Genomic DNA, 17,939 nt, shown 5'->3' with positions numbered 1-17,939 from the left:
CGTTCCGGACAATAGAATCACCGATCACTAGGGCACTTTCAGCAGGTTTCTCAGTCGGTGCGTCACTGAGCGGGCCAAACCTGTTAGAGACTTTAATCGGAACGGTTTAGTGATGTTTTGTCCTGCGACTATGCCGTCTCACCGTCAATTTCAATGTACCTGTATGCTTATATGTGAGATTTCCAATAAAGGTTACATACACTTACAGATTCTCTGGAGGGCAAAGAAGCTCTGCATTTTTAATATCATACACAATCACAATGTCTACTCTTTAAAATCTATGTATATAAGAGGTTTAATATGTATTCTGAAATAAGGCAAACATCCTCTCTCATAGCTCAGCTTTATTGTAGTATGCATTTACATTTAAGCATTTGGCAAACGCTTTTATCCAAAGCGACTTACATTGTAGTAACCTGCACGCATCTCAGCTTGCCTAGCCGACATCTCGCTCTGGATGAACGCCCATCACCTGCAGCTGAACCTTCCAAAAACAGAACTGCTTGTAATCCCGGCTGACACGAAGACTCATCACAACCTTTCCATTCAACTGGGCTCATCAACCATCACACCTTCCAGAAAAGCAAGAAACCTGGGAGTGGTGATCGATGATCAGCTCAACTTCACGGATCAAGTTGCCAGCACCGCCCGGTCCTGTAGGTTCATCCTCTACAATATCAGGAAAATTAGACCCTTCCTATCAGAGCATGCTACACAAATCCTTGTCCAAGCTCTTGTCCTGGCCAGACTGGACTACTGCAATGCACTACTGGGAGGACTTCCAGCTTGCACAACCAAACCTCTACAGATGATCCAGAATGCTGCGGCAAGAGTTATCTTTAATGAGGCAAAGAGAGCACACGTCACTCCTCTACTCATTAAGCTACATTGGCTTCCCGTAGTCGCTCGCATCAAATTCAAGACTCTGCTCCTGGCCTACAAGACCACTACTGGTTCGGCACCACCTTATTTTAAATCGCTAATGCAGACATATGTACCTGCCAGATCCCTACGCTCTGCAAACGAACGACGTCTTGTGGTGCCATCCCATAAAGGTAAAAAATCTCTCTTGCGCACCTTCTCCGGATCTGTTCCACCTATGTGGAATGATCTGCCCACTGCTACAAGATCTGCAGATTCTGTAGCCATCTTTAAGAAACGCCTGAAAACACATCTCTTCCGCCAACATCTGACTGACCTGTTCTGACTCTTTTCTTCTCTACTCTTTTCTTCTCTACTCTAAAAAAAAAATATATATAAAAAAAAATAATGTATGAATGAATGGTTCCGTATACTGTGTTAGGCTATATGAGACTAGTCTTCTTTTTGATTGCACTTATGCTTTTGTTGTACTTATGCTGTCCTAATTGCTTCCATTATCTACCCCACTTGTAAGTCGCTTTGGATAAAAGCGTCTGCTAAATGACTAAATGTAATGTAATGTAACCTATACATTTATACTTATGCATATGCAAACCCATGGGATTCAAACTCACAACCTTGCGTTGTTAACGCAATGTTCTTACCACTGAGCTACAGGAAAGCTACAGTATGCACTCAAAAGAGCTTGGTGACTTGAATGCCAGTGTACTTAAGTTCTAAATTCTGTTGGTTCTATTGAGGGTTAAACATTACAAACCCAACATTGCTTAGTACCTGTGTTAATCGATCCAACCCGATATCACCAGAATTTATAACTATTTCATTAGGCTGCAATTTATTATCGATTTTTACGATATGAATAATACAGAAACGTTCAATTACTATAAAAAAGCTGTACTGAAGCCCCACCCCTAAACTCAACAATCACTTGCAGGCACATTACTGTATAAAAAAAGCATATGGAGCCCATACATAAATCCATACAAATTAGCCACCATGTAAAATATGTAGGAATTGCAGTGACAACGGGAAGCCAATTAGTTTTTTGGGGAATACATTGGCTTTGTTTGATGTTATATCTGGAATTATTGACCAAACTAAAAGCAGATGTGATCGGAATTCAACTGGAATGAGTTTCTGCACCAGAAACAAATATAGAAACATGGCCTTTTTAGAACTGTGCTTATTTGAATCAAAATATGTGAATAAAGCTATATGTCATGTCATCAGACGATTAGCTAGTATTTTTAACAGACTTCAGGGACATCAAATTCATCTAAATTCTTTTAGAATTGTCAGGGTATAGTCTTTACCTATTAACCTGTTTTACTTTAATATTAATATTTTTAAGGCCGATCAGTAAATAGGTAAAGTCTCTGTTGAAATTGGTTAATTGTCATAACAAGCTGTTGAAATCAACGATATGCCTTTCTGTCTTCTACTGACTCCATAGTTACTGCCTCACACCATCCATTGTTGTTTGAATGCTTTGCCAAGGTCCTCAGGAGCATTCATATGAGAAGAAGCTGCAGCTCTCTCTTACCCTCCAACCTTAATCTTTGAAACCATTATTCCAATATTAAAGGATTTGCTATGAACATGAGGACGGTCGATCAATGTGAATGTAGAATGTGATAACGTATTTTATTATTCACACTGTTAGTGAAATGTGGTTCTAGCACACATACGTTATATTTTTGTGTGTTTGAATGGAGGTAAAATACAAGTTTAAATGTACAATACAATAAACTTGACACCATTTCGATTAATAACCCTGTGACGACCCTGTCCTTCCTGTTCTTAGATTTTGTGCCTTGTGGACAGGGTTGTGACAGTACCATGTCTCGTGTGTATGTTTTGTATTGTTTGGAGACACGTGGTGGAATGCTTTAACATTTCGCCGCGTGCCTTCCTATTTTCCGTATAGTGCCGCCCCCTTGTTCCCCCGTTAGTGTTTAACATTCATCATATGTCCCATCATCTGCCCGTTTAGTGTTTTTTCGCCGTCACCTGCCCATCACCTCCCTTTTGTAATTATCCCGCGTTAGTTGTTCTCTGTTTCTTGTTGGATTGTTGCTATTCATGTCGTGATTTCACATTGTTTACTCCTCTGTGCTCTCCCATTTGTGTATTGTGGATTACACCGTTCCTGTTCTTCGTGCTCCTTGTGTTTTGGACTTATCATTTGGATATTCGTTTTGCCTGGTTTGTTTTTTGTTCCCCTTGCGGGAAGAATTTTAGTTTGATCCCATGATTCAAACTGTTTTCCCTATCGTGGGTTTTTGTTTTATTAATAAAATCTTCTGTTAAACCTTCACCTGCCTGCACCTGGGTTCTGATCCACCCTGTACCGTGACAAAACCCCTATAACTTCATGAAAATCTGATGGACGTTTACATAAGTGGTTTAAGTGTTTACATTTTTAAAGCTGTAAATACATAGATATTGTGTTGTTCCATCTATCCAAATGTACAACACATATGTACATTTGTATTTTGAGTGCAAACAGTCATGATGGATAATGGATAGATGGTTGGATTGATGGACTGGCAGAAAAACAGACAGGCAGACAGAGAACATACAGTAGAGAACGTTTGTACAAGTGTTAACTCAATTCTGAACACAGCAGGTAAGTTATGTGCACTGTACTGTGCGATTAAATTGATTCATAATCACACAGAATGAACACAAGAAAAAGTGCAGTGTAAAAAGGAGGTTTACATTTAGTACACCTCCCCTCCCTACCCATAATCCTCTTGTGCTGTTAGAGGGAAAAGTACAGTGTGGGAATGCTTCCACTGCTAATGCAATGTTATTATTGTATGTCTGTCTCCAACCGGCATTATCACCCCCGCACTCTCCTAAAAAAATAAAAACACTCACCACAATATGTAATTTAGATGAATGGCCTCAGCTTTCGATTTCTTTTGGGTTGCAAACTCTGGAAAAAATGCTCTTCTGTATCTTCACAGTTATCTCCCATGCAACTATAGTGTCTCATATAGTGAAAATTATTTCAACAATGTCAGACTTTTCTATTTGAGAATCCCTTGACTATTTTATTTTTATCATTTATAGTTCATAGTAGCTTTTAACACTTTTCCCTTCGCAGTCTCAACTATTTGTCAACAAGAAAGTGTATAATATCTAGACCATAAGAAAATAAGCATGGTTATGTTTGGTTTTGTTGCATTTTACAAATAAAAGTGTGCATTGTTTGTTTTACGTTTTATTTGACCCGTATTTATTTTTTCCATAACAGCTCTGTCCAGTTGGAAAGTGATGATGATGAAGTGACCAACAAAACATGGGTCCTGACCCCCAAAGTTCACGAGAGTGATGTTACACATATTTTGAACAGCTTACTAGATGGCTATGACAACAAGCTGCGGCCAGATATAGGAGGTAAGAGTCTACAACTAAGTAGCAACGCAAATTACCAGCTTTATCAAATGGATAGCGACAATATGTTAAATGAATAATTCTGTATTCAACAGAAATGAATTTTTTTCGACTTTACTGATTTGATGTATGCAAATATTTTAAGGATATACTATAACCATGCCCGTCAGTATTACACCCCACCCCCCATGGACACACACAGCACATAAACACAATACCTCTCTCACTATAGACTTCACACTGCACCTATACTGCACATAAAAAAAACTGTGAATCATTTCAATGTACTGATCAATCAAATCATAATTGTATTCATAAGAAATCTAAGTATTTTATAATATTGCATAAATCATATTGTCGCTGTTGATTTGAAAAAAAAAAAAAGTAATGTTAGTCTGTGTGTTTTGCACCAATTGAAAAGAGTTTGCCAACTTTTACTTTTTACTTTATTATTAGAAACATTTTTTTTTTTTAACTTTCCTGTCAAGTGGCAATTTGGAGCAACTTATTCTCACTCCCAACTCTTCACATTGAAGCTGTGTGTCACCTTTCAAAGCCCAGGGCTCCGTTAAGCTTCAGTTTTCGACGTGCATGGTACTCCATCGCTTTTAATAACAAAATTTTGACATTCAATACGCAGAGTAACAGTCCGCAGATAATGGTGACACGGAACGGATGGTGAGTATAAAAAGGTTTAATAAAAAGGTGTGAACAGGAACAAAACAGGGTAATTCAATAACAAAACCTCCACAGAACAAGAAAATTCGAAGAGCAAAGAACATCCACGGAACAATGGGTACTCCACAAGAGCAAAACATGAAACAAGCAACATTACATTATCATTAATTACCGACCTCCTAAGGCAAAAACAGGGAATACAAGACTTGGAACCAATGGGGGTGTCACAATTAGATGGATATGCAGTTTTTACCATTTAATTTAAATATATACTGGTCTTTATTTTACAATGACATGTATTGGGGTATGAATTTCAATTTTAACAGCAAGAATAATTGTATTTGAATTACACTGTTCAGTCATTTTGAGGAACGTAACACATTTATTTTTTATATAAAATAAAACACATGATATATCAAACAGTCACTTTGTTCAAAGCGTACAAAGTTCAAACGATTGATTTGTATTAGTAACAGACACAAAAGAGATCACCATCTGTTGTAAATATCCGGGTGAAATTGAACACATTAGGCTCGTTTGAGATGCACCTTGCCTCGCCTGAAATGAAGACGAGAGAAGGGGGCAGCAGTAAGGGGATGAGTCAAAAAAGTGCAAGCAAGCCAGACACTTCCTGAATCTCGCTGTGTTGTTGGACTGCAAAAGTCAACAATGGAAGATGGTTCGCGTTTTTTATCGCGGCCGAGTCGATTCCTATCATGCTTTTGATCAGCGCAGTCGGTGGAGAGCAACTGCGCCCGACTGAAAAATCTGATTCAGTTAACATGGTTTGCAATGCGAGTTGTTTTATAACAGTGCATTCACACAGGGCGTCAGCGTTAACGCTTCTCATTGACTTTGAATGAGTACCGGCAAGCGTTGCCGCACTGAATTGTGGGTCCATCGACTTTGATTCACTGGCGTTGCTCGTGACAGAATTGATGAAACGACATATATTGATATTCATATAGTGTTGATGAAACGATGGTTTTGGGAAACACTCAAATCGTTGAACTATGCTGGAACGGTGGAACTTGCGACCATAGTTGACTAACAATGTTTTGGGGAAACGCACCCCAGATTGCTTTCTGCAAATAACCCGTGGCAGGCGCTAGCCAATTGCGTTCATGTAAGACCGGAGAACAATATGATTGAATGATTTAGGGGGCTCTGAAATCATATATTTTTATGAAACCATTCATATCTTCACAAACGCAAAGACTTAAATGTGCCTGGAAGCAATGTAGTACACCACATGTTGAAAACTGCCACGGAAAGGCGCTGACCAAGCTTAAAAATTAAAGAGGTGGGTGTCACTAGACAACATGTCAGTTAATGTGACATCCAAACATGTATTTAGTAAAGAATCCAGGGGAAGAACGACACAGAAACCCAAGAACTTGTAACCATAAACATTAACCAACAAAGAACTGAGGAGGGTTTAAATACAGATGGCAAACAAAGGGAACTAATGATGAACTAATGAAACACAGGTTAAACAAATTAACTAATAAACACTAATTAATACAGGAATAAACAGACATGACAAGCCAAACTAAAACAGAACTGTGACAGTGGGAGTGAGAATTGGTTGTTTGTAGATACAAGCATTCGGTCTGACAGCGATAATATGGGGCTCTGCATAAAAACATTTGAAAACATAAAAATAGTCTTAATCTATTTTTGCTTTAAGCACTAACAAGATGAAAGTTTTAAAATCTTGATTATTTTCACATTATGTAAAATACAGTTATAATCTCATTTTATTGTTGAAAGAAGAGACGTTTTACAGCAGTTTTAGGAATTGCAATTTTTCGATGATGTATACTAAAGAACTGGATTTAGCCTGACATCAAAACACTGAAGCCACTGCATTGGTTTGATCAAACATTCTGTTGAGATAATAGGATGTTATCAGATGTAAATGATAAATTGATATCTTACATTTAATCTTTCCAGTTACTGTTTAAGTTACATGTATAAAGTTTCCCTGTAAATTTACAAATGCCAAAAGACTTGTTAACAGTTATATGTCATTCATTTTCTCTGCGTATTAAAGAGTGTGCGAATTACTTTCATCTTCATTACAGTGGCAAACATTTCAGATCAGTGGAAGGATGAGATACCTCAACATATTTATTTCCCACGTGTTCATTCTCTAATATGATTTATGTCTGTGATATGCACATACACCTAATTTGCCTTTTACAACTGTAAAAGGCAGTGAACAAAAACAATTTTGTATAATAAAATTCCATAACCACACTGTGTTTATGCAATTGTGTTATACAAAATTGTTTTTGTTCATACAGTAATTGATTTCTTGTTTTGGTTAATGGTAATTATTTTGAAGCCGATCAAATTAGCACTTATAAAGCTAACATTTGATTAATCAATACATACAAATGAAACACTCCTATGCAATTTAGGCCGTTGAATTTGCAAAGACTGCATTGCACTGTAAACCCATGATAAATTAAGATAACCCAAAACATTTGTGGATTACCTCAAAACTTTTGATTTAAAAGTTGATAAACTCACTTATTTTGAGTACACAACATGAAATACATAGGAACGGCAAACTCAAAATAATTCATTTTTTTTTTCATTTTACATTTAGGCCTACTTGAGTTTCACTTTGAACAATTATCAATGTTGTCATAAAGGACCAGCAGTCAATTACTGCTGTAGAATTACCAATGTAATGCCTCGAGATCAACCAGTTAAAAATTGAGTCTGTTTTCCTACTATGCAAATGCTCAACTCGTCTGCACAATGGCAACCTCTTAAAACACTAATGTCACAAAACTCTTTAAATAACAGAATAGAACAGAATACTTAACATTTATGAGTCTCTTTCCATTGCATATTTTATTTCATATAAATACATAAAATAAGACTTTATTTTGAGATTACCTTTCATTATCCAGTCCACCAAAGCATGCTGGGAATTGCTCTGACGTCAATGGAAGATATAATAATATTTTTGTGTCCCTAGAACTGAAAATATAAAATCGTTAAACACACTTAAAAGTTGTAAAATAAATGAACTTTTCCACAGTTTTGAGTACAGTTTGCTAGATTTAACGTTGAGTAGATTTAACAGTTCGGGAATACATCCACAGAAGTAGTTATATAATTTATAAACTAGTGTGCTTCAAATAGAATGACGAAAATCACATTTAGAAGATAATTGCGTCAAAACTTACAGTTTCACCTCACCAGTAAAAATGGATTTTGATTACATTATTTGCATTTCAGCCTCTCATCATATCAAATTCTCTCTAGAATGTTAAAGCATCCTGCCCTTGCACTTTGTAAAATCAGCCACTTGTTCACAAATTTTATATTGCCTAAATTGTGAATTGCTCACAGTTCTACTACTATAGGGGATATGGCAAGAGTAAGTCATTGTAAATATGCGTTCCAAATGGGAAATTAAATCTTTTTGTTTCATTCAGTGTCACGCAGACAGTGGTCCTATTCCAGAGTAAACATAGCACAGTAGTAAATGATGTGTAATGATGTAGGTTAATGATACCAGTTGAGCATACCAACATGGCTGCTTGAACACTTTCAGTGGCTTCACCTCCTACTTTTTCCTCAGCATACTGTTTGCAATCCAGTCATATTAGTCAGTTGTTCACATGTACCTTTGACTCTTTGTGTAAATTCAAATCAAATTACATACTTTTTATATATCGTAAGGGGGTATGTCTGGTCTTACCTATGCTAAAGCACTAAGTGAGCTCACTGTCCATTGACAAATTTAGGACAGTGAATTAATTATAATAATTATAATAATTAGTTAATTATAAAATAGAAATATCTATTTAACACAAAATAATGTAAGCACTACATTGCAACAGGAAGTACGAGTCAAATGTAGTTTTATGCAGGCCACATCAAGAGTCGGGATAGAAAAATCAAGATTAGCTCAGATAGAACCATATGTTTCGCATGCATGAATGACTGTAATTAAACTGAAAGCTTCAACTGCCTGTTAAAAATTACCTGGAAACTATCTTTTACTTGCATCCCACCTTTATTAACATGTGTCTTTCTGAAAACCCTTTGAGACATGACATATGCCCATTTACACAGTATATAGTCTATAACAAAGAGCTGTACTAACATACTAAATTGTGTAGACTGTGCACGCCAGACCAAGCTGCCATTAAACTGCTGACATCATGCTCAATATCCCAGTCCATTCTCAGCCAGACAGCTGTGTATGTGAAGGGAGAAGGCAGACGTCAAATGAATTACAGTCTCATATCAACACCTCTTGTCCAGACAAATCTGATAAATATACATACAGCTCACAATTTGATACATTACACGATACTGGGTTCACAATATGACAGTATCACAACATTTTTTTAAATAAAAATAAATTTTAATTATTCATAATTATTGCCAAAACATTATTGATTTTCAATAATGTGTTTTTTTGTAACTACAACTTGGTATAGAATTGACAACATCTTTAATTGAACCTTCAGTATGTAAACCAATCAAATTGAATAGCTCTGTCTGGATTTTTTAAAACAAAAAAACAAAAAAGGAAATAAAAAACAACCAGTACGATACTGTTAGTATGTCTTATTGTTAAAAATCCGCAGAACTGTAGAACTTTGTTTTGCAATCATCACACTCATATTAACTCTAATAGAAACATGATATCAAAATCTTCTCACCATTCACACATTAAATTTAGTTCTGTATAGCAGAACAGATGTTTACAGGACACTGGAATTACATGTAACACAACACCTTAAATAGATCATTATTCAACATTACTGTAAATACTACGTGACACAGCAGCCAAATCGGATGGAAAATGAATCTGGATGCATACATACCATAGGCACAGATGAAATACAAGAGCACATCCTTTGTTAAAGCTTTGTTGGGAAAGACACAAAAACAAATGGATTGCTGTTGACAATAACTATAGGGGAGTTGTAGGCTGTTTGAAGGCAGATAATACAGTAGGCTTTTTTTTAAACATGTAATAACTCAATATGGCACAGTTTCGGGAGTTTCGGGAGTGTTGCGAGTTTATTGTTGTTTTGCTTAAAGAAGATGGGGACATGGGGAGAAACGCTGGGGTGGTAGGTGTCGACGTTAGTTAATGTTATTTATTGTAATTATATGGCGAGATTTTGCACCACTTCCAGCGGTAGCTGTATCCCTTCTAGCAACAACCTGCAACTAGCCCATTGTTTGTGAATGTGTACCGGAGGTTAAGTGCAGTCCACAAACCCCAACATACACTGTAATTTTTGCTCATGTTGTCATTTGAAACTGTCTATACAATAATGTCTTTTTAATTCTTTCCTCTGCATCAAATATGTAACGCTTTAACAAATTATCTTAATTTCTTGAATTGACAGTGTAACAAATCTCAATAAAATGGAAGGAAGGAGGCGGGAACCGGCAAACATTTAAACATTTAATAAAGTAATATAACAGCCGGCGGCCCCTCACGGACGACCGCCGGCGAACAAAACATAATATAAATACAAACATAACATAAGTTCGGGCCCGGTCCTCTCTCTTCGACGGTCCGGTCGCTCGTTCCTTTTATGCTCCCATCTCCTACGTGTTTCGAGCCCGGTGTGCGCACAGCTGGCGCTAATTCACAATTACTCACCGGACTCGAACCACGGTCTCGCCCCGCCTACTCTACTACAGACAGGATTAGATTTTTTCCTTCACGAATCACTTGACAAATGAGACTGAAACAAATGAAACTTATATTCGATATGCATACAAATAATAATTCTGTATTCCTATTTTTTACTGCTTTTTACAGTCAAACCAACTGTAATTAAGACAGACATGTTTGTCAACAGTATTGGGCCGGTCAATGCCATCAATATGGTAAGTAATATTTCCCATCGCTGCCTTCACTGTTCCTTCTTTCTTTCACTTGCTTGTTGTTTGAAGTTGAATTACATTGATATGATAACATTTTATAATGTCTTTTATTTTGCAACTTGCAAAAATGTTCTCCCTACAAAGATAAATAACTAACTTGAAAATAACATTTTTAGTTAAAGGAGTCAAATGATTGTTTTACTTATACTGAACAAAATTAGCCTAGACATGTTTCTTACAAAGAATATTTTGTTGACTGGACTTAGTTTCTCAAGTTTTTGTAAAAATGCGTCAGAAAGTCTGCCCAACCTACAAAACAGTGTATTCTGAACAAGCAATATTGCAAGAGTTTGAAAGTTCCCAAGATGGTTTGCAGCATGTTCAATTCTGTGTTTCTAATTTGTTTTTCTTTTAAAGATTAGTGTTTTAGTTCTTGCTGACTTAATTTATGCTTTAATATCGTTGTCACTGTTTGTTATCTGATGAGTTTAGAGTTCTTTTAATGAATGATGTTTTTTGCATGACACCACTGCAAAATAGGTATATAAACACTCAACACAAACTGTTTAAACAGCTATTTGATCAAGGTTTGGGTCTGTTTTAGGCAGAAACATTTACAATTGTAAAAAAAGTTTGTTTATTTTTATTTTTAACAGTACTTAAACATTACTTGGAATATTTCATTTAGCTAATTTAACATGTGTCATCCACACAACAGAAATATACTAATTGCCTGAACAACAGTACTATATAATTACATATATAGAATATAGTATAATAATATACAATAATATCTTTATTAGAAAAATAAGACAATGAGGATGAAATGAACAGACTAATGTTAATTGGATAAACAAAGTATCATTACTTTGAAGAATTAAATAATATTCATTGAGTCAACACAAAAGTCTTTAAGCAGCACGTTGCCTCTTTTTTTTCCGCTGGCTCAATTATTTTTACAGTGTTGACTTGAATAATCTGCTAATATATATATATATATATATATATATATATTTTTTTTTATTATTTTGTAGTGGCAGAGCAGGGAAGTTATGACAGCCTTAAAATAAACAGACCCATATCCAAAAAGCAAGATGAACTGATCAAATAATTTACTTTCAGTTTAGGAATCAGAAGTGAACTCTCGGATTTCTTTTTCTATTCTGTTTAATACATGTAGTTTATATGTATAAAATAATATTCTAAAAACATCTTTTTCATAGCCAGATTATCAGCCTTAGTTAGAAAATGATGGAAAATTACAGTGAATAATGATGTAAATGGGGTCAATGAACCAACAAAGCTATTTATATTACTTGAATAAATGGCATTTATCCTTGAGTCTTTGTGTTTATGCCTCCAATTTAAATGAAAATTCGTCCAGGATTTGCCAGGTTGCCAGGTACACTTGGGTTCAGTGGTCCATGAAGTGCTTTTAAATCCCACAATGAGACAGAAATTAAAAAAATGAATTTTAATATCCCATATACACTAAGACATCCGTTAGATTCTTTATCTTCATTTGTGAATAGAAAAACGTATTAGAAATCCTTTAGCAAGCATGTCTTCATTTCTAAATGTTTCTATGTGATTTTCATCCCAGAAGTTTAGTAGTCAAAACATGTATTGATATTAAAATAACCTCAGGCAGGTGTAAACAAATTAGTTCATTTTTATGGGCATGACATTATTTATGAATTTCCACTGAAAAGTAATGCAAAATACATATTTGTTTTATTTTCAAAATTATTCTTCTGAATTTTGGGTCAGTTGTGGTCTAGAGGTAAGATAGTTTGACTCATATCCAGAAGGTTGCTGTTTCAATTCTCAGTGCCACCATGAAATGACTGAAGTGTCCTTGAGCAAGGCACCTTACCCCTGTTTGCTCTGCAGTGATAGCTGCCCACTGCACCCTACTTGAAAGTCGCTTTGAATAAAAACAACTGCCAAATGAATAAATGTAAATGTAAATGTTGTTTGGATAATTACAGGCATTTCATCAGATATTTTAAAGTTGAATGTTTTCCATCATACATCATGGCAGTAATAATTTTAAATATAAAACATGTATTCAGTAACACAAAAATGATAAGCTAATTGTGTTTATTACCTCAATGATATACGAATGAATAATTTTTGTTAATGTTGCGTTTTCTGCTAAAAATCTCATTACTGTTGTTATATGGTAATGAAATTGTAATCTAAAATTACAATATTCAAAAAAATATTGATTTTACCTGATTTTCTCAAATAAAAATAATACATGGATCGAGTAGTCATGTATAGTAAAAATGAAGAAAAATAAGAAACATGACTGATCTTCTGCGGTATCTTCCAAAAGGCTGCAAGGTTAACAGATTTAAACTGAAACTATTTAAACATGTCAGACCTGCCTAATGATGCCTAAAAAGTAAAATAAGTTGACCCGATTATTTAAAAAAATCACATTTAACATCTTGAAAAGCAGGATTTCATGAGAATAACCCACCAGGCTACTCTGTCTTGTCTGTATATTATTCATCTGTGACTCAAGATAAAATAAGTTTTTGTAATATATGCATATCAGCATTTACTTAAAGCTGTTGCGTCTGTGACTGTCCTGTGCCATTGAGGCTTGCTGTATTGTTGTCTGCTATTGTAAACATTACTCATTAGGGTAAAGGAGTCTCATGAATTTTTTGCAATGACCATTTATTTAAATTACTCTTAACGTTAATTTTATACTTTAATCTTACCAGTGTGATTGAAAATTAGCCTCTCACCTCAAGCAATAAATGAATGCATTATTGAGGTTAAAATGCCACCTGCCATCAAGACCTACTTTTTACCTCTAAGTATGACGTTTTATTTATTTACAGAGCAGATGAGTATACCCTTTCAACAGTATGCGCTTTTTTTGTTTTTAGTTTTAAAATGTTCTGAAACAATATTTTTATTCGTTGTGCAAAGTTATAAAATAATTCTAATTAATTTTTTAGGAGTACACCATTGACATCTTCTTCGCACAGACATGGTATGACAGGCGTTTAAAGTTCAACAGCACCATGAAGGTTTTACGTCTCAACAGTAACATGGTTGGCAAAATCTGGATCCCTGACACATTCTTCCGGAACTCCAAGAAGGCAGATGCCCATTGGATCACCACACCGAATCGGATGCTTCGGATATGGAATGATGGGCGTATACTGTACACTTTGAGGTAACCGAGCAACACAAAGACCTTGGTTGAAGAGTAAAACACTTAATGAGTAAGACTTGAGAAAGAGAGGTCAAATGATTACAGTTTGATTTTCATTCTCACTTATTGAATTGATTTATTATGTTTAAATAATTTGCTTGACCTCAGAATACCCGCCACATAAAAGTGGGAAACATTCATCCAATTAAAACCGTTATAATGATCGACTGCCGTGTGATGCATTTAATGCTAACCCCGAATGACATGTTTCATTATTTGCGATTCAGATAGATTATAAGTGGAGTAAACTAATGAAATGCATTCTGGCTCATGTTGGAAACATATATAATAAGGGTTGTTATTACTGTCTTTAGGTTGACTATTGATGCAGAGTGCCTGCTGAAACTGAATAACTTTCCAATGGATGAACATTCCTGTCCCCTGGCGTTTTCAAGCTGTAAGTTCAAGGCCATTAGCTCACATATTCAGTCAGTTCTTCTGCATTCTTCTGTAGCTTTGTCTCTAATTTCCCTTGTGCTTTCTTCTACTCGCAGTCTGGTCGAGATGGTTACAGAAATGGTTTTAGGATGCCAATAAAGATATTTTCTTTCTGATTTTGCCTTGAAATGAAGAACTGGTCACGAGGAAAATGACATGTTGGTGTAACTTTGAGAGACGTGTCTTTGCATGCTCACAAAAGCAAGCTGCGCCAGAATTAAGCCAGTAATGTAGTGTTCTTTCTCTCTCTGACTTTGAAGGGGTTAGAGGGGAAAATCTTTATTATACTGACAATGAAGCAGCAGATGCGCCATGTGACAGTCTCCTGATAGTGTCCACGGGCACGTCAGAGGAAATACGTAAAACAGAGCGTGATTTTCCAACACATTCTCACACCAGCCTTGTCAAATATGTTTGTTTGGCAGCCCTTGGCGTCTATTTTTAATGCGGAGGTTATTCGTTTGGATGTGCATGCACATTTTATTGTCATAATGAAAATATATATCGGGTTATTATTTTGCAATGATGACATGTTTCGGGTAATGGTAAATAAGCAAGTAATGTAACCCTTTTATTGATCATATAAAATACAAGATACAAAATGTCACAATGTTGTTTAAAAACTACTAATATTCCAACTGTACCGAGACCAAACTATCGATTTATATGAGAAACAGAAGCGAAAGCATGTTTTACATATTTCAGGAAAAATAAGTTTAAAAACTGCCGCCAGAATCTGAGTAACGTCAGCTTTGATATGCAATTACATTGACCCTCGTGTGTTTCGTGACTGATCGTGTCATTACGTTGCCTTTAAATGTAAAAGGGTATTGGTTTCTGTGATCGATAACATCATACTAATGTTCTGGTTTATGATTGAAAAGAGCTGACTGCTTTCATTCACTGAGCTCTTTGGTTAGTCTAAGTTATCGTAGGCCTACAGCTTCGTTTAGAAGGTCTTTGATACAAGTTGTTTTATAATGATTTATGCTGTTCTTTGATCAGTTTATGCAATTAATACTGAAGACTGTACTTTTAATCGCATATTATGTTTTATATAGCGTGAGAAATTGTTAGGTTTAGGGAGGGGGTGGGGTAAGGTGCTCCAAAATATCTTTGAATTTATAAATAATAATGAAACCAATTCTATATTTAAAAATGCAAAGAACTCAATTAAATTCAATTCAATTCAAGTTTATTTATATAGCGCTTTTCACAATGTGTATTGTTTCAAAGCAGCTTTACAGGGGCAAACAGGAAAAACAGAAAAGTTTAGGTTTAGCATTTAATACCAAATATTGTAACTTCAGCATTAATTAGACAAATAGTCCGTCTTTGCTCTTGGTTGGGGATGTAGTGGTCTGAGCTGGGATGGTCCGATGGTCGTATTTCTCTTGGCTGGTGGTGGAATTGCCTTAGATGGAGCTGGGATGGTCAGTCAGTCTGCAGCTTTATCTGGCGCAATCTCAAATTGGGGATGTGCATCTGTCGGTCGTCTGGACATGTTGGAACTTCTTCCTACCTCGGGATGGGCATCCCGATGCAGAGGCGGAAAGAGAATAAAGAGAATAATTAGCATAGCTGCTGTTCATTAACTATGCATTAAGTGAAAGCTCGGCTGAAAAGATGTGTCTTTAATCTAGATTTAAATTGGGAGAGTTTGTCTGACCCTCGAATAGTATCAGGAAGGCTATTCCAGAGTTTAGGTGCTACGTATGAGAAAGCTCGTCCCCCTTTGGTGGATTTTGTTATTCTAGGTGTTGTCAAAAGTCCTAAGTTTTGAGTTCTTAGAGAGCGTGATGGGTTGTAACGTGATAAAAGCTTGGTTAAGTAAGTAGGTGCTAAACCATTGAGGGCTTTGTAAGTAATTAAAATAATTTTAAAATCAATACGATACTTAATGGGTAGCCAGTGAAGCGATGAAAAAACTGGGGTTATGTGATCGTGTTTTCTTAACCTAGTAAGAACTCTGGCAACTGCATTCTGAACTAACTGTAGTTTGTTTATCGATGATACAGGACAACCACTAAGTAGAGCATTACAATAGTCAAGCCGTGAGGTCACAAATGCATAAGCTTTTTTTTTGTTAGGGAAAAACTAAATAAATTTGGTTCATATTCAAACAATATGTAAAAATTGACGTACATCATTACAAACATTAAAACATTTTTTGATTGTTATGGCATTTGGAAATAAAATGGCACCATCCTTTGACTATATTGTGATCACGCCTGATAGAGCTTGAATAAAAATAATACACAACACTAAAATGATTGTACTCACCTTGTGTATTTTGAGCTTGATTTATATAATTATGCATATGTAAGGACCACAACCGAAGGACTTTGAAATAAAACATTTATTTTACTATTTGTTTAATTTATCATAATTTTAAAGCTGCTATATTTTAATTGTGATGTAATTGTTGATTTAAAAGTTTACATTTAAAATAATCTATAGAGAAAAGGAATTTTAAAAGTATCTAGTTGAGTTCTTAAGACAATGTGACATTCCAATAACAAAAAGATAAAAACCCTGGGACATTAAAGGGCCTACAGCTGAAGAAACACCTGTCTGAGATTTGCAGATCCCTCTTGTGGATTGTTATCAGTGGGTGGGAAACCGGTGAGAGACCATGTATATGTTTGTCTGTTGTGAAAGATGAAGCCTGGAAGCCACACTTTTACCTTAAGTAACTTTGAGTGACAGCGATGGATTCTAGGGAGCGAAATAGTAAAAATCAATAAGCCCCTGAAGAATGTGCACCAGGGACACTGGAGTGGATAGGAATTGAATCTGTCCTACTTTAAGACAAGCACTGCAGCGATTTTATTTACTTGTTAACAAGGATACAATATCTTGAATATTCTGTCTTCAATTTCTTACCTTCACGTTAATCTAAATCTGTATTCCCCTTTTTCTTGCAGAGCGCAAAATGGGAAATTATCAGACAACGACAGTTTATTGCAATCTATTCTCCAACCCTCACAAATATATAGGTTCCTTCCTTCAAATATGACATATAGGAGTGTATTTTCAATTCGCCTTGATGTTTTGCAGGGTTTATTGTTCACGATGATCTGATGTTCCGGTATCTACAGTATATTCACATTTACATTTATGCATTTGGCAGACACTTTTATCCAAAGCGAATTACATTGCATAGTCCTATACATTTGCTTCAAAGTATGTGCAGTCCCCTGGGATCGGACCCACGACCCTGCGTTGTTAACGCAATGCTCTTTCCACTGAGCTACAGGAAAGCCACAGTATATGTTTCCTCAAAGTAGCTTGTACTCAACATGCTCTGTATTCTAAGTGTTTGATAGCAATACGAAAGCTTTGTATGTGGAACATCTCTATACTTAAGTCATTATTTACTCATCTTATTTTCCAGCTAGCTTGAAGTGGTTTATTG

General features: G+C 35.7%; 1 protein-coding gene across 4 annotated transcripts in view; it reads left to right on the top strand.

Annotated features, from left to right (window-relative positions):
• gabrg2 (gamma-aminobutyric acid type A receptor subunit gamma2) overlaps positions 1-17,939 on the top strand; it is a 65,240-nt gene that overhangs the window by 10,881 nt on the left and 36,420 nt on the right. For all 4 annotated transcript variants that reach the window (XM_056730790.1, XM_056730789.1, XM_056730788.1 and 1 more), the window contains exons 2-5: positions 4,145-4,287; positions 10,781-10,848; positions 13,824-14,044; positions 14,398-14,480. In XM_056730790.1, the coding sequence (XP_056586768.1) occupies positions 4,145-4,287; positions 10,781-10,848; positions 13,824-14,044; positions 14,398-14,480 (515 nt within the window). The remainder of the gene's footprint in view (positions 1-4,144; positions 4,288-10,780; positions 10,849-13,823; positions 14,045-14,397; positions 14,481-17,939) is intronic.

The sequence above is a fragment of the Triplophysa dalaica genome, chromosome 19 (genome assembly GCF_015846415.1).
Source record: "Triplophysa dalaica isolate WHDGS20190420 chromosome 19, ASM1584641v1, whole genome shotgun sequence".
Classification (NCBI taxonomy): domain Eukaryota; kingdom Metazoa; phylum Chordata; class Actinopteri; order Cypriniformes; family Nemacheilidae; genus Triplophysa; species Triplophysa dalaica.
This window is presented reverse-complemented; position numbering and strand designations above follow the sequence as displayed.